General features: G+C 41.1%; 1 protein-coding gene across 1 annotated transcript in view; it reads right to left on the bottom strand.

Annotated features, from left to right (window-relative positions):
- The window catches only part of USP13 (ubiquitin specific peptidase 13), a 117366-nt gene that overhangs the window by 53396 nt on the left and 45765 nt on the right, over positions 1-18205 (bottom strand). The window contains exons 5-8 of the mRNA XM_043594848.1: positions 12909-13051; positions 11092-11276; positions 3849-3943; positions 2337-2524 (exon numbers count right to left, since the gene is read on the bottom strand). Coding sequence (XP_043450783.1) covers positions 2337-2524; positions 3849-3943; positions 11092-11276; positions 12909-13051 — 611 coding nt within the window. The remainder of the gene's footprint in view (positions 1-2336; positions 2525-3848; positions 3944-11091; positions 11277-12908; positions 13052-18205) is intronic.

Here is an 18205-nt window from a genome sequence, read left to right on the forward strand (position 1 = left end):
AAGTATTCTGAAATGTAAACTGGGCTCTGGTGGCAGAAAGAGTATCGAGGAGTCAGGCTGACATTTCTAAATTACACTGTGGTTGTACGTAAGGCATTTAATCTCTCTGTGAGACACTCTTTCTACTTACAAAATGGAGACACTGTCCCCTGAATCTAACCCCACTGAGTTAGTCCTGCTGGGGAGAAAGGAGTCAGAAAAGCAAGTATTTCAATCAACTGACACTTGGTAAAAGAATGAGCAGACTGAGGATGAGTATGAATAGATTGCTCATGTTCAAATATATACAGTAAATGTGCAGAAATCAGAAAATTAAATGTTCAGTAATATCAAATTCTAAAACTCTTGAAACAACACTGAGCTGAGAGATTTGAATCTTAAATCCAAAACACAGATGTGAGGTACATTTTTTCATTAAAGAAAAAAAGATCAGAAAGATAAAACTGTTCATCAAACTTTGGAGGGTAGAAAGCATTTTCAAAAACTATAGACTATAAAGCACTGAAAATGTTGGATTTTGTAACAAAAGAACACAAGTTTCCTCCATTCTAGTTTAAAAGAAATAGTGATTATACAACACCTACCCTAAGGTCTTTCCTTCAATATTTTTTTTTAAAATCCTGGACCATGAGACACATAAGACGAAGTTATACTGTCCCCCAAATAACAGTACAAGTAGGAGACAATGGCAAAAATTTGTGAAAATAATACGATGTGTGATACATAACTTTGAAAAGGTTTTTCCCATCTCAGAGCTTCAAACTTGCTCTTCCTCTAAAACCCTCTGCCCCACTCCTCCTGCATATGGGTCAAGGTGTGTGCCCCTTTGCATGTCCTTTCTTCAAAGAGATCCTCCCTGATCACCTCTTCCCCTTTTCCTCCGTGGAACTTACTGTGTTTATAACCATGCAGCTGCTCTTCTGATCATTTATTTATTCAGTGTCTGTTTGCCCAAGTGGGGCCAGGCACCGTGTCCTTTTGTTTACCACTGAACCCCTGCACCCAGCACACTGCTGAGCAGAGCAGAACCACTCCACATTGGCTGGATGTGAAAAGGAAAACTAGACATGCAAACTAACCACAAATTTCCAATGCCAGAAAACAGCAAGAGGAATGAGTATCAAATACCAAGAGAGGAAAGAAAAGGATATTTGATACACTTTTGATTAACCACCATTAAAGCAATTAGCATTTCAACTTTACATGAGTAAAAAATGGTCCTGTGCTGTTCGTAGTGTGCTGCCTACCCCTCCATCTGTAAGCACATGTGTCCTCTTCCATACTTGAACCATGGTAGAAACCTACCCACTCTGGAATACACTAGAGATAATTTTCTTTTTCTTTAATTTTTATAATTTTTAATTATTTGGTGGGGGGGGGAGTGGGAGTTAGACGATCCAAAATAGGCTCTGTGCACTGAGAGCCCAATGTGGGGCTTGAACTCACGAGCTATGACATCATGACCTCAGCCAAAGTCAGATGCTTAAGGAACTGAGCCACCCAGGCACCCCAAAGATAATGTTCTAAACACCCACGAGTGCACAGCCACACTCCCAGTCTGTGCAGCGACCCATCTAAGCCCAGCCTAGGGAAGAAAAGGGCCACAGACACAGCTGCTCTCCCCCTCCATGTGGGAGGAAGAAGGCAGCCCCATACACACACAGTTAGGAAGCACCCTACATCAGTGGCTCCCAATTATCTATGGTGAAGGGCCAGCTGTTTTATTTCAACTCATACAGGTGACTCCTTTAAAAATATTAATAAAAGAAAAAATGAAACACCTCTCATAAAGCATGACAATGTCAAATTGCTACAAAAACTTCTAAATCCTCACTCAATTTCCATAGTTATCACAGATCCCTATCCAGCAGTCCTAGGACCAGTGCCAGTCTGTGAACCACATTCTGAGTAGCAAAAAAATGAAAAGCTTAAATCCGCCAAGAAACTCCACTCACCAGGAGGGCAACACTGATCAAACCGATCACTGAATCTCTCCTAGAGCATCTATAGGAAGGAATGTGGCAGGCTTCCATGAAGATTGATGATTAATATTTTCTTGGCATAGAGGGTGATTGATGGTCTAAAAATGGAAGCCATTATTAATATGACAAACCCCTGTGAGTTTCTCAGTTACAAAGCTCTCCTAATCTCACCTGATTCCCGTCACACTTGACAAGTGTTCTCACCCAGCTCCAGTGCAAGAAGTCACACCATGAGGATGTGGTGAAATGTCCTGCAGCTGAGGAAGACAGGGTCCCCGGCACATGCTGAGTGGACTGGACGTGGAGTGGACGAAGGGCAGCGCTGTGCGCACAGGTCTGCAGGGGGACACTTACGCTCTCTGGAATTCTGGGATGCTGAAGATGGCCTGCATGACCGAACTGAGATAGCAGCTGTTGCCCAGGTTCTTGAGACCCGTGTACCCGGGGCCATACATGGGCTTCAGCTTCGTCCCCGTCTCCTGGATCACTTCCCACTCGCTGACCCGCGGCTTGATGTCATTGTCCCGAAGCCCGTTCTCTGTCTGGGGCAAAGTCAGTGAAGGAAACCAACCTTACTTGTAATTATAACCCAAATATCATGTCCCAAGAGTTATTTCTAACAGCAGTGGATGTTTCTGTCCCTTTATTCCTCCAGCTAAGCAGAAAAATAACCTAATTAAAGAGACTGAGGTAGTGATAGCTGCACAAAAATGTCAACACGCTCAATGCCACAGAACCACATGCTTAAAAACAGTTAAAGTGGTAAATTTTATGTTATGTATGTCTCTCCACAGTAAAAAAGAAACACATCTTTAAAAGATTAAAAAATGAAAGAGAGGGGGCACCTGAGTGGCTCAGTCAGTTAAGTGTCTGACTCTTGATTTCAGCTCAGGTCATAATCTCACAGTTCATGAGTTCAAGCTCCGTATCAGGCTCCGTGCTGACACTGCTGAGCCTGCTTGGAATTCTCTCTCTCTCCCTCTCTCTCTCTCCCCCTCCCCCACCCATGCTCATGCTCCCTCTCTCTCAAAAATAAATAAACTTAAAAAATTTTTAAATGAAAGAGACTGAGGAAAGGAGATAAGAGGAGGAAGAAAGACAAATAGGAACTGAAAGAAAGAAGCAAGTGGAGTGACTTCAAGGGAAGAGACAACACAATACTGCAAACAGAAAAACAAGAAAGCTGGAGAGGAAAGCGAAGGAAAATCATGGGCCTCAGGAGTGCCCTGAAATAAGAGGGGGGTTTAAGAAGAGCACAGAACGTAAACTAGAAGGTGACATGAATGAGGATGAGGAGACAGGGGAGGAGAGCCTGAGGACAGGGAGGCAGGCTGGGAGGGAAGGGCCACAACAGAGCACGCACACTCAAACAGCTCCTCACAGGGACAAACATTACATAGGCATGATATCGGCTTGAAAACACAATATTAAATGAAGCAAAGCTTTTCCCATCAACAGTATGTTGGCTTGTTCTTTCCACCCCCGAGCTCTGCTTCCCTTCCTGAAATTAATTAAAGTGATGTCGGTCACAGATCATTTTAAAGGTCATCTTCCCGTACCTTCTCGCTTCAGCGAACAAGGAGTGATTCATGCAACTCTCCATCAGAGGAGACAGAAATTTTGCAAATAAACTCCAACTAAAACAAATGGTACTTGAGGAGGTGCCACTTTTATTATACCATTAAAAAAATATTCTAAGCTGGTAACCAAAAGAAAATGCTAATGAATTAAATCCAAGAAGTAAATGCACACATTAAAACCGAAAACCTATAGAAGCAAGATTCCTGTTACAGGAATTACATATTAAATAAACCAAATGGTTCCCTCCCTGCAAGGAGGGAACACAGACAAAGTCGACCTTCTTACCCCGTGCATATGAAGCATATCAATTCCAAAATGCGCTAAGTGCTTGGCCAAATGAGGATCCAAAACAGGTTCCTCTTCTTGAAAAGAATAAACATCTAGAGGGTGAGGAGAAAACAAGGAATGAGATTTTTAACCAAGTTGTTCAATATTCAACATGTATTTACTGAGCTCCCTCTATGCACCAGGCTTGGACATATCAATGAATAAAGTCAAGAGAAACCCCTCCTGAGTTTACACTCAAGTGGAGAAAGGAAAGATGATAAACAAGGAACATAATAAAGATAGATTTTGTAATTATTCCCATATATCAAGTCTTTTGAAATTTCAAGAAGTAATTTTTTAAAAAGGATTTCTGGGGCGCCTGGGTGGCTCAGTCGGTTAAGCGTCCAACTTCAGCTCAGGTCACGATCCAACAGTTCGTGAGTTCGAGCCCCACATGGGGCTCTGTGCTGATAGCTCAGAGCCTGAAGCCTGCTTCGTATTTTTCCATCTCCCTCTCTCTCTGCCCCTCCCCCACTTGCTCTCTGTCTCTCTCTCAAAAATAAACAAACATTAAAAAATTAATTTAAAAAATGATAAAATAAAAAAAGGATTTCTGAAACAAAAAAATTAAAAAGCAGCATCTAAAGTTAAAATAATTGAAATTAAACAGATGTAAATGCCTAACAATTGATTGCCATGGCAGGGGGAGGCTGGGAGGGAACAAAGGGAATGCACAGGCCCTAGGGAGCAGCTGAATGGCTGGGGTGAGGTTTTAAGTCCAAGACAAAACAAAATTCTGCCTGTGGAATCCTCTATGGTCTCAGACCTACCAGCTCACCAACTTCCACCTCCCACCTGCCGCTTCATCCCTTCTTTCCAATGTTAGTGTCCACACCCCACTGGTGAGAGATTTAGTGAAGACTGTTCAGTACTTCCCAAATGCGTCCACCTCATAGCACACACAGAAAATGAGGATGCATGTGGACAGCAGGGTAACTCAGGAGGTTCCAGCCACCCCAGGCCCAGTCCCTGGGCACCAGAACCTGAGGGATTAGCATCTTGGCCTTCTTGGCAAATAACCCCAAAAGCTTTCCAAACTACTGTCTTCGGTGTCCTGACACAGCAGTGCAATTGTGGGAGAGGGAACAGATATCTTCAGGCCCATTTTGCAGGTGAGGAAAAGAGGCTCATATGGTTAAATAATTGGCCTCAAACCCCACAGGTGGCTCAGAACCCAGGTATCCTGACCCCCCCCAGTACTTTTTTCTCTGTGCCATTCTATTTCCTTAGATCTCTCAGGAGACTCAGAGACTTGGTGAAGCATCATCACAAGCCCTTAACAGGAATGAAGAGTCAAAAATCACAATTTCTTGGGGTGCCTGGGTGGCTCAGTCATTTAAGCACCCAACTTCGGCTCAGGTCATGATGTCACGGTTCATGGGTTCGAGTCCCATGTCGGGCTCTGTGCTGACAGCTCAAAGCCTGGAGCCTGCTTTGGATTCTGTGTCTCCCTCTCTCTCTTTCCCTCCCCCACTCATACTCTGTCCCTATCTCAAAAATAAATAAACATTAAAAAAATTTTTTTAAAAAGATAGCATTCTCTAGGACAGGAAAAGACAGACTGTCCAAAGAGGTTCCTCCTCTTTGGAACATCACAGGGAGAATAAATAAATACACACACACACACACACACACACACACACACACACACACACACACACACAGAAACTATGGTAACCTTCTGACCCATGTGGAGACTCATGGCCACCAAAGGAATTCAGTCTTTCTATTATTAATAGATTAAATGTTGTATAGCTTTCTCTGCTATCCCTCTTCCTCTAGGGACCCATTTTAACTTGTAGGTAGGCAGCCTTCATTTATATTCTTTCTTTAGTACAACTCCATGTTCTCAAAAGCAAAACAAAGGACAAAATCCCCAGCCCAATCAAGAAAAACATCCCCCTCAAAAGAAATAAAGAAAGAAACAAAGAAATACTTCCCCAAAAGTTTAAATACTAAAAACACCAACAAAAATCTTTAAACTAATAACTTGAAACAAATATATAAATGATATTTTTTAATCTATGGCAAGTAACAAAAAAGTGCCACTCAAATGCTAGCTGGGAGGTGAAAATGACATTCCCTAGGCACTTTCACTTTGGTTATTATTAACTAATGAAATAGTTTTGAAGACTTAAAGAGTTTAAGACTCTAATTATTTGAACTTTATTAGAAAATAATAAAATTGCCAGAACTGAACTGATGGCATTGGCTTAGGATTTTGAAATAAGTGAACATCACACAGCACTCTATAGTTCTTGTTAGGCTCATGCCATAATGAGAGATTAATGTTTCCTACCTCCAGTCATTAACTGCTCCAAAGATTTGGTCAGACATGATAGTTATTTTTTACCACAATGATAAAAACAGTTCTGTGAGTAACATATAAGAAATCTAAAAAGGAACTGTGACCCTTTTGGCAATCATGAAGAATTTATAAATGACATGTGACATGTAGTCATAGAAAAAAAAATGTGAAATGGACTCAGGAAAGACCATCCTGAGATGTACTGAGTTGGCACAGGGGTTGGTGGGACAGGCTATTTCACAGCTGCTGTGGGCATCTCCAGAAGCTTCTCCTGCAGCCACCAAGGCATTATAGCTTCTTCTTAGGTAAACTAGTTTCACGACAGAAGAACAAAACACCCTCTCCTGCCTCTGTCCTTCCTCAGTCCCTTCCTACCAAGAACCTCATCCTTGCTTTGCCAAATCAATGTCTCCTCCCATAGAGGAAAGTTTTTTATTTGTTTGTTTGTACAGTGATCTGTTTCTTGGTTTGTCGCTATACCCATGGAAACCCAGAATGGAATTTAATACGGGGCCCATTTTTACTACCCATGCCACCACAATGGCCTAGCTTGCATGGTCCAGGCTTCTTGGAAGAACTAATTCTAAGTTGTGACCTCAAGGTGAGTAGGAGTTTCTCACTGAACAGGTATATCCTTATTGGGGAGAAGGAAACCAGATGATCAGATCACATTGCCATTAAATACTTGAGTCCGCAACCTGCTTGGATTCCATGTGCACTAAGCAATATTCTAAATATAAGTCAGCTCCCCACAGGGAAGGAATGTACTGGTCAAGCCAACATAAACATCCCACTTACAGGCAGTTGTGGTTCTCACTATAAACTAAAAAATAAACACTTTCTTGTGAGTTGAATTAGCCTGGATGAACCCAGCGAATACGGAAATGGGACCCTTGGCAGTGGTACCTTCACCAGGAGGTGGCCACCCTAGACAGGGGGCACCATACCCTCCTAGGCCTCAATGTCCACAAGGCTCATCATCAGACATTAAAGCAAACTTCAGGTATGTTTTCATTAACTTATTTGACTTTAAAATAAATGAGTTATAGTTAGCAATCTATTAAACAGACTTAAAAGAAACTAAAATTGATACATCCGTAAACTAATATGATAATTAGACTAAAAATAATCATTGTGCAACACTGCATAAGGCAAGCAGAAATCAAAACCCTGATCTTTCTTCAAAAAGTGAACATTATTGCAGGTGAATCAATTCAAGAACCCTCATCACAAGCTATATGATCTACATCGCTGGTTGTCTTATGCCTTCTATGATAGAAACAGAAGTACTTAGGGGCGCCTGGGTGGCGCAGTTGGTTAAGCGTCCGACTTCAGCCAGGTCACGATCTCGTGCTCCGTGAGTTTGAGCCCCGCGTCGGGCTCTGGGCTGATGGCTCGGAGCCTGGAGCCTGTTTCCGATTCTGTGTCTCCCTCTCTCTCTGACCCTCCCCCGTTCATGCTTTGTCTCTCTCTGTCCCAAAAATAAATAAAAAAAAAAAAATTGAAAAAAAAAATTTTTTTTAAAGAAACAGAAGTACTTATTCAAATGTTCTCAATTACATGAGAGGCAAAACCCTGAAAGTTGTCCCTCCTCTACGAAAAAAAACAGGGGAACCCATGTGCCTCAGTCAGTTAAGCGTCTAACTCTTGATTTGGGCCCAGGTCATCATCTCCCCATTAGTGACATTGAGTCCCAAGTAGGGCTCTGTGCTGACAGCACAGAGCCTGCTTGGAATATCTCTCTCTCTCTCTCTCTCTCTCTCTCTCTCTCTCTCTGCCCCTCCACCACTTGCATGTGCAGGCACGCATTCTCTCTCAAACATTTTAAAAAAAACAAAACAAAACCAAAAAAAGCACTTAACTGTGGCAGATAATGAATTAATATTCTTAGTAGCTAAAGAGTTTTTTTTAAACAAATAAGGAACACCTACACATACACTACTAGAAAATCAACCAACAAAATTCACAAATAGAACTACAAATGGCCAAAATTACTATGAAAAATGTTTAGCCTTACTAGTAATGCAAAAGAAAACAAGATACAAGATTAGCAAAGGTTTTTAAAAGTTGTGAATACTTGGGGCACCTGGGTGGCTCAGTTGGTTAAGCGTCTGACTTCAGCTCAGGTCACGATCTCACGGTTCATGAGTTCAAGCCCCATGACAGGCTCTCAGCTGTCAGCGCAGAGCCTGCTTGGGCTCCTCTGTCCTCCTCTCTTTCTGCCCCTCTCCTGCTTGCTCTCTCTCTCTCAAAAATAAATAAACATTTAAAAGAAATTGTGAATACTGAAAGTTGTCAAAGATTGGCTAAAATGAGTATTCTCATACCCTGAGAAGTAAACTACTATGACGGTTTAAAGAAATTCAGCAACTGAAAATGTAAAAGGATCAATCCTTGTCCATAAGAATTTATCCTAAATATATCATTAGACAAACATCCGAAGATTTCCATATATGTAAGGATACTCATCAGAATAGCAAAAAAATTATAACAACTCATAGAAGAATAGTGAAATAATTTATGGAACTATCATAGAATATTTATTGAAGAATATTTAATAACATGGAATATATACATATTTAATGTTAAATAGAGGAAAATAAGGAATAAAATTTTATACACTATGATTCCATTTTTGTAAAAATGTGGGGCAGGGGTTGAGGGTGCTGTTGAGTGTTGTGTAAGAATTGATCAAGGCCTTGGGGCACCTGGGTGGCTGAGTCAGTTAAGCTTCTAACTCTTGATCTTGGCTCAGGTCATGATCTCACAGTTCATGAGCTTGAGCCCCACATCTGGCTCTGCACTGACAGCACTGAGCCTACTTGGAATTCTCTCTCTCTTCCCTCTCTCTCTGCCCCTCCCCGACTTGTGCACTCGTGTTCTCTCCCAAATAGATAAAATTTCTAAAAATGTTAATTAAAAAATTTTAAAGAAAGAATTTATCAAGGCCTTAAAACATGGACAAAAATCTAAAAGGAAATACCCAAAATGTTAGAAGTGATTTGCCAAATGGTATTACTAGTGATTTTTATTTACTTCTCTAAGCTTTTCTGTTTTCTAAATATGTTACACTAAATATCTGCTTCTTGTCTAATCAAGGGGCAAATATAAAACATTCCTTCCTCAAGCTGTAAGGAAAAAAGCTTTAGATGTACTCTAAATCATAGTTTGAAAGTAAGTGTCATGCGGAAAAAAGGCTTCTGGAAATTTAAAGATGCACAGAGAACAGAATTAACCCCTGCCTTTATTATTAGCATACATTTAAATAGATTTTAATTATTTAAATACTTACATACCAATTGGTTTATTTAACAAAAGTATTTGGGCATACCATGTGTAAGATTTCATACAGAACCCAAAGATGAGTAAGACAGAGCTATGCCCTAAAACAACTGAAATTTGAGAACTAAGCCATGTATACAAATAGTTGTAGTCTTAGGTTGTTCTGAGAACTGGACTTCTAATAACTGGTATTATCAAAGCACTACAAAAAACAACATAGAAATAAGACACATCCAAATTATTCTCCCCTTGCAATTTTGCCCATTAGAATTCCTACATTATAAACCCTTCCCTCTGTAGCCCCCTAAAAGGACAATGATGGTTGCCTCATACAGCAGTCATTCAACATAGGGAAGACCTGTAAGAAACTTGCTGTAACCCCCAACCCAACTTCACGTCCTGAATTTCTTCTTCAGATCCTAGAATTCTTAGGATTCAACCTGGCTTGTGGAGAGGTTTATCCATTTGCGGGAGGAAGGTTTGGGACCAGGAATTGGGACTTTTGCAGCTACTTATCTCTAATGAGTTAAACATTAGTCCACTAACTGTGGAAGCAGGAAAATAATCCAAAATGTGAATCAAAAGGTCTTGACATGACTAAACTGTCAGCCCTCAATTATAAAACAAATGAAAAACAAAACCTGTTTGATGGAAAAGGCATGGTAGACAAGAAGTATGCCACATTTGGTGAAAACACCCTAACCAATTAACTCTGAAGCAGGCTAACTCAGTCCTAGAAAGAGAACAGAAGAAAAGACAAATGTCTTTGTACGTCTCTTAAAAAAATCATCTTACCTTAAAATGAAGAAGAAACAGAGACTAAAGCTTAGAAAGATGAAGAAGACTGACCTAGCTGTTGGTCCAGATCTATGCTTAGTAAACGTTTTCAATGACACTTACACGATGGATTCTTACGGCCATTGCTCAGTATTTAAGTTTCTTGTTATTGATCCTGATATGATTTCCCTTTTCCATCACAAAATGGTAGATGGAATTAACTAAACAAACGTGGCCAAAAAGTAACACTTGAGAGCATACAGTGTGAGAGCATAAAGACAGCCAACTCTGAAGCTGACAGTACAAGCAGGAACCAAATCCAACCCTTTGCTGCCAGCTGATGTCACACAACAGCCTTTAAAACCCCTCTTCTCCATAATGAACCCATTTGTTCCTGAAACGATACTAACCCCTAATGAATTCTAGGGCTTCCCTCTAGTGTGCTTTGATTATCCCTGTTCACTTCACAGGTCTTGGTTCCTACCCCTGTCCTCTTAACCAAGAGATATACAAAAAGATAATAATAAGAGTGAACAGTAGCAACTAACTTTTATTAAGGCCTTAACTGTATGAACTGGGCTAAATACTTTATACACATTAGCCTCCCTCCCCTATGAGGGAGATGCCCTGATCATCCTCAAGATGAGGAACTTGAAGCTGAGAAGTATTTGAAAACTTGCCCAAGACCTCACAGCTAGTACGAAGCAGAATCAAGATTCAAACGTGAGCTATGTCATGGCCTCCACCCTCCACCCTCCACCCTGGGAATGAAGGCACTGATTAAATGAAGACGGAGCCACTGCAAGTTCCCCAGGTCAGTAAAGACACACTCACCTGCCCCGTCAGGAGTGATGGTTCCCAGTTTCACAGCCAGAGGGTAGCCCATGTCTCTGTAATGCTCCAGCGCGTGGCCATTGCCCCCAGAGCTGTCAAAGAACCATTTCCCACACAGCACGGAGCCATCGGTCAGATTCAACCAGAGGTTTTCCCGAAGGTCACACCTGGCACACTTCCAACCACTGAAAAAGTCATTGAAGAGCAGTTGGTATGGCCAGAACTCAGAGCATAGTTAGAAAATTAACATCTAAGAAAACAGAGTGTCTCAAGCTGGGGGGTCACAGGAAACGGTCAGTGGACAACAGAAACCAGTGCTTCTTTCCTCCTTTTCTCCCTTCAAAATATTAATGTCACCCCTCTCAGAGCAGCAGGACCAATCAGTACCGTCTGCCTCCACAATGGGTTTTACCTTAGAAAACTGACATAGAACCTGAGGTTGGGAGGGGAGGTCATTTCCTTAAAATTCCAACGTGAGGGACACTAATAAATAATACGTAAATCTAAGATACTAAGGATCCCATGTATATAAACATGTAAAGTTCTAAAGCATTAGCCACACTTAGTAAAACTAGTTTAAACAAATACTACTACACAGTAAATCTGTATTAAGTAGAAAGAATGTCAACTTCACTGAAGGTTAAGTGTCGGGTATGTGCTAGGTACCTTCCAGAAGTTTGATCACCTAATTCTCCAGAAGTTTGATCTCCTAATTCTAATAAACACCCTTCCGAATCAGTATTACCAGACCCATTGTCAAAGGGAGAAACTGAGGCCCAGAAGTAGCCTGTCTTCCCCTAAGACCACACAGAATGGGAATTCAGTACAGGCAGGATTCAACAAGACTAGACACCCTCCTAATCCATCCACTCTTTGTCTCAAGTACCTGCCTCTGAAACACAACAGACCTGATAGGAGATGCTAATGTAGACCAAAGAATATTCCAGCCAAAAATGAGACAACCAAAGACTTTTATAAGTTGGGGTCCCCTAGAAGCAGACTCTGAAACAAAGATCTGAATGTAAATAGCTTGTTTAGGAGGTGATCCCAAGAAGCACTGTAAGAACATAAGACTGGAAAGGTCGGGAAGTCAGTCCAGGCTTGTCAACAAGATGACCATCATGGGCAACTGGGGCTCAGTCCAGTTGGGGAACTCCAGGAGATAGGCCCACTCAAGGGGTAAGGGTCCAGGGTATTTATCCATCCACTCCACAGCCACTGGTTGAGGTTTTGAGGGCTGTTCCAGGAGGATGGAAGGAACATTAACTCTGTGGCATTTCTTTTTAATTTTTTAAATTTTTTTTTAATGTTCATTTTTGAGAGAGACAGAGACAGAGCATGAGCAGGGGAGGAGCAGAGAGACAGGGAGACACAGAATCCAAAGCAGGCTCTAGGCTCTGAGCTGTCAGCACAGAGCCTGACATGGGGCTCATACCCACAAACCACAGATCATGACCTGAGCCAAAGTCGGATGCTTAACCATCTGAGCCACCCAGGCGCCCCAACTCTGTGGCATTTCTAACTGACACATGGCCAGGCCTACCTAGCCTCAAGCAGCCAGAGAAAGCCCTCAAGCAAAGAGTTGCAGGTACCTGCCACTGGAAACCTAGGGGTGGGATGGGCTCAGGGGTATGGGTTCGACATGTTCAGAATCTACAAAGGTAAAGATATTTTTAGAAAGAATTTTGAGCTCATTTTTAATCAAAGGCATCTGGTAAAAATATGTGTAACTGCTAATTCAGAGAAAAGGTAGAAAAGTAAATATTCCTTTGCCCAGTTTTAAGGGGTAAAGTTCCATTTCACTAGCTGATGCTCACCTTGGAGGAATCCTGACTCCATTGTCCAACTGGGTAAGGTTATTGGCATATTTGGATACTGGCAATTCATTTTCCCATGTGTCTGGATCCTGCTTTCTATATGGAGATTTTGAGCTGAGAACTGCATCACAAGCAATTGTTACCTGTAAGACAAACCCAGGTATCATATGTAAAAACAGTTTGAGAGAACATCAACTTCTAGAAAACAAATTTAAAACTTTATTAATAAATACAGGCTAATCCAAGAAAATTCAAACAGCAGTTGCCATAAAAGCAAGATCTTAGTTAGCTAATTCCAGCACTTTCTCCATGAATCTAGCTAGGTTTAATCCCTAACCTGGCGTGTGCAATATTATTGATAATGACACAAGATAGCAAGAAACCAAATCCAGTTTGTAAACCCAAGCACAGGAGTCAGATTTAACGATTTCTTAGCAAGCTGAGTGAAAAGTATATGGCGAACAATTTACAAGAGTGACATTAGCTACAGGAATGCCTAGGATTTACCCAACTGGTGTGTTTTCCTCCTAACAAATATACACCCAGATATCCAATATCCTCAACTCATCACACAATGGCATGTGGTCAAGGACATTTGAATGGAATGCAAGCAGCACGGCTCCATTTCTTAATCTGGTGCAAATGTGACCCTGGATGGGGACAGGCCTAGGTGTCTCTGTGCCAGATCAGTCGACATCATGAGCAAATCTGTGATGTCCAGCTTGGCACCAACTGACCACAGGGGAAGGGGATGCAAATTCTCTGCTTTCTCCCAAACCGTTATGATCCTGGACATACGCCTTATCACCACATTTGCCATTTACTTAATGCTATAAAAACTATCTCTAGCTGTCTTTAAAAACATATTCTGGTGGGAATGTAAAATGGTACAGCCACTTTGGCAAACAGTTTGGCAGCTCCTCAAATGATACCTAGGCATCAGATGGTTAAACAGAGTTACCATATAACCTAGCATTCAACTCCTAGGTATGTATTCTAGATAAATGAAAATATGTACCCATACAAAGACTATTGTACACATATGTCACAGAAGTATTATTTATAACATCCAAAAAGCAGAAACAACCCAAATGCCTGTTAATGATAAGTGGATAAATAAAATATCATATGTCTACACAATGGAAATTCAACAATGAAAAAGAATGGAGTCCTGATACATGCTACAACATGAGAGAATCTTGAAAATATATGTAAGGTTTAAAAAAGGCCAGCCACAAAGAACTATGTACATCGTATGATTCCATTTATATGAAACGTCCGGAACACGCAGTTCCACAGAGACAGAAAGTAGATTAGTAATTGCCAGAGGCTGGGAGGGATGACAGGTTGAGGGGTGATGGCTGCGGGCTAATGAAAATATCCTACAATAAGATAGTGGCGATGAATGCCCAACTCTGAATATAATAAAAGCCACTGAATGGTTTTAATGGGTTTTTTTTTCAATTTAGGTTTGTATTCTACATCACTAAGATCCCACACAATTAGCTGAACTTCATGCAGAGTATTTTCCCCTGGGTGGCCCTAGAATTCGTTAAGAGACAAGGAAGGAAGTTCCCTCAGCTGCCATCCACCCCCACCCAAACCATGAGCAGTTCCTATCACTCCTACATGCAAACTCTATTTGGAACCTTCCTCTTCTCAACTTCAACCACACTCCTCTTGTCCCAGCCACTAAGACAGCTCACCCAGACGGCTACACAGCAGCCTCCTTGCAGTTTCCTTTCTCCTACTCCTGCCCCTCTTCTGCATAGCAGCCAGAGCGGTCTGCTGTGAACATCAAATCCTATCCTTCTGTGGCATAAAACTGCAAGGTACTACCAAGTGATGACACAGTCAGGAATAAGGAAGAGGTCTCTGCCTTCAAAAAAACTCATACTCCGGGGCGCCTGGGTGGCTCAGTTGGTTAAGCGTCCAACTCTTGATTCCGGCTCACAGTTCCTGAGATCGAGTCTCACATCAGGCTCTGTGCTGACAGCATGGAGCCTGCTTGGGATTCTCTCCCTCTCTCTCTGCCCCTCCCTGGCTCATATGGGCTTGCTCTCTCTCGCACTCTCATTCTCTCTCTCTCTCTCTCTCTCTCTCTCTCTCTCTCAAAATAAATAAACATTTTTTTTAAAAGCTTATACTCCATTACACGTCAGGCATCCATAAATATATCTAAACCTATTAAAGAGATATTCCTGGGGCACCTGGTGGCTGTGTCAGTTAAGCGTCGGACTTTGGCTCAGGTCATGATCTCATGGTTCGTGAGTTCAAACCCCGCATTGGGCTCTGTGCTGACAGCTCGGAGCCTGGAGCCTACTTCCGATTCTGTGTCTCCCCCCCTCCCCCCCTCATGCTCTGTCTCTCTCTGTCTTTCTCTGTCTCTCTCTCCCTCAAAAATAAACATTAAAGAAAAAATTTAAGAGATATTCCCATTCATCTCTCACTACAAACACTTTTATACAATACAATTAGTCTTTTCTTTCAATTATCAAAATTCATCTCCCACTTCATTCCAGGAATGACCCTAGAAAACAGGGCTGAGGTCACCATAAACCCCCTTCCTGATTCTATGGGTTTGGACTGCCTTAACACTTCTGTGCTGCCTTAGCACTTCTAACTACACATCCGAATCTTTTTTAGTCTGGTCTGTTATTACAATCTCTTTGTTGCTTCAATGACTACCTCAATCCCTTCCCTGTCCTCCTCTGAATCTTCTCCACCCCATTAGATCTTTTCAAAGTGCTCTGGTTTGCAATGCACAATAATGTTGACCAAGATTTGACTATAATATTCTCTCTTTTCTTCGAATACGCTTCTTGGTGACATTCAACAAAATTTCCTTAAACTTCTGGGCCACTATAAAACACTGATCTAGTGTTTTCAGAGTATCATCTGAAATCACTTTAGTGACCCTTTGTATGGATCACAGCTGAAGATCAGAATCTATTATCCTGTAATTATACTATGAATTATCTTTCTTTGGTTCCCTGGATTTATTGTCCAGAGTGAAGAGAAAGAACGTGATACTAGTCCTGGCTCCATCCCAGGTCTCCATAGGCTTCAAATTCAGTAGTGTTCTGGAACTGACTCAAACTGGCTTACAAAATTGATTGTTAAATTTTAAGAAATTCTGCAAGACGGCTGTTAAGCACAGCCATTAGTTTTGTAATTAAATTACAAAAACTTACAATTAAGTAAAATACATTTTTAAAAGATAACAAATATTCAAAACTCTTCACTTCCTGTTCTACTATAACTTCCGATCTTCCGTGTGCTCTTGAGGTTATTTACATCTACGTTACGTGACTAGTGGAAATTCTGTATAATGGTGTGCTACTGCGCGTTCTCTTTTCAACACTGCATTCAGAGACATCATGTTAGCCTGAAATCAGCCATGGTGGGAATATTTACACCATGGAAATCATCAAACACTACAAAGCAGGGCTTTTCCCCCAGGGAGCTGGTTGCTAAATATTTACAAGCACACCACTACTTGAGTTCCTGATATCTAAAATGCGGCATTGGATTTCAGTCTGTAAGATCCCTACTGAGCTTCAAATGCTATGTGTCTGTGAACTCTGCATCACTGAGAGGTGGTTTAACTGTCCGGGACCATCCAAGGAGTTCCTATCTTAAACGCAATTTTTTCTGTGCTGAGAAGCTCAAAAGATGAAGCAAGAGTCATCTGGCTGGGTGATTTTGAGCTCAATAATGTTTGTAATTTAAAAGCTTAAAAAGAGGATATCAAACACCAAATATGTAGCAGAAGCATAAAAAGAAAATACAGGAACTAGGTTTAAATAAATAAATAAATAAATCCTATTATTTTACCATCAGATAAATACAGGTGTTTCCTTCAATCTCTCCACCCCAACTTCCAAATAATCCTCCCTCTCCCCTTTTTTAAAAATTCTTTTTAAGTATTTCTTAATTCTAAAAGATTCTGTGTTAAAAATTATAACATTTATTGCTGGATTCAGATTCCTAATGACACTTCAATTTTAACTAAAAGTATTCACACTTCAAATTATATTGTGAATACAGGAATAATTAAAAAACACTTAAAGGCTCTTTCATCAACTTTTTTCACACAGACTTTTCCTTCTTAAGTGAGTGAGATCAAAGTATATTGTGAATATGAGAATAACTAAAAAACACTTAAAGGCTCTTTTATCAACTTTTTTCACACAGACTTTTCCTTCATAAGTGAGCGAGAGAAAAACTATTTCTCATGACATTTATTCACAATGTGCTTCTTTCTTTCTTTTCCGACAGCAGACATAAGAGTTTTATTAAACAAGGGCAGGCAGTAAGTACTCTCAGTATCATGGAGATACAAGCTTTAGTATATAATTTCAGGTAATGGGACGAGGTAAGACCATTTTGCCCACTCATATTTTATCCTTGGTAACAGCCACATGAGTCAACACAGGGAACTGGAGAAAGGAGAGGTAATTTAATTCTCTGTGCACTGCTAAACACTTTGCACTTAGCACTAAAAAGGATAGGTCACATACAATAATTAAAGGAAAGAACTACAATAGGTAAATACACAACATTTTCATTTCTGTGGTCTTGTATTTAGGGATAAAGTAGGTCAGGGGCAAAAGAGGTTGTATGGTAGAAACCTGGTCCCTAATGACATGGGAACCCCAAGCACAAACACCCTCCCCCTCCTGGCAGAGGCAAGTGAGCAGGTGGCTGTGGACACAGAGTCACACAATGTCCTGAAGATTCCGGGACCTAAACACCTGGCTTTTGTTCTGGAGTGTGAGGAGGGGAAAAAAAAGAACTAGCATACCTAAACTCAACTGACCCTGACCCCACTACTACTGGTGGCCAGGCTCTGACAATTCGGGGTATGCACGGATTGGAAATGAGGAAAAGAAAGGGAACAGAACAAAGCAGAGAAGGATGGGGTGAGGGAGACAATACAGGAAAGAACAGGAAACACAGTTGTGTCCTTGTAGGAGCTCCACGCCCCTTCACAGCCTCAAACTAAAACAAAACCTGGCTTCCTCACAACTGCTCAGGAAGATGAAAGTCATTCCACACACACAAAAAAAAAGAAAAGAAAACAAAAAACAAGGGAAGGGAAGAGAAAAGAAATCCACCACTAAATCTAAATGTTAAAACCTAGAAAGTAATCTTAGTCCTCATGAGGAACAAAACTTTCAAGGAGTCTCACATTACCACAGAGCTCCCGCAGACTTGTGATTTGTAAACGTTTGGTTATTTTTATAATCGTGTTGCGGTTGTTTTGGCAGAGAAGTCCTTATTTCTCCCCCAAA

The sequence above is a fragment of the Prionailurus bengalensis genome, chromosome C2 (assembly GCF_016509475.1).
Source record: "Prionailurus bengalensis isolate Pbe53 chromosome C2, Fcat_Pben_1.1_paternal_pri, whole genome shotgun sequence".
Lineage (NCBI taxonomy): Eukaryota > Metazoa > Chordata > Mammalia > Carnivora > Felidae > Prionailurus > Prionailurus bengalensis.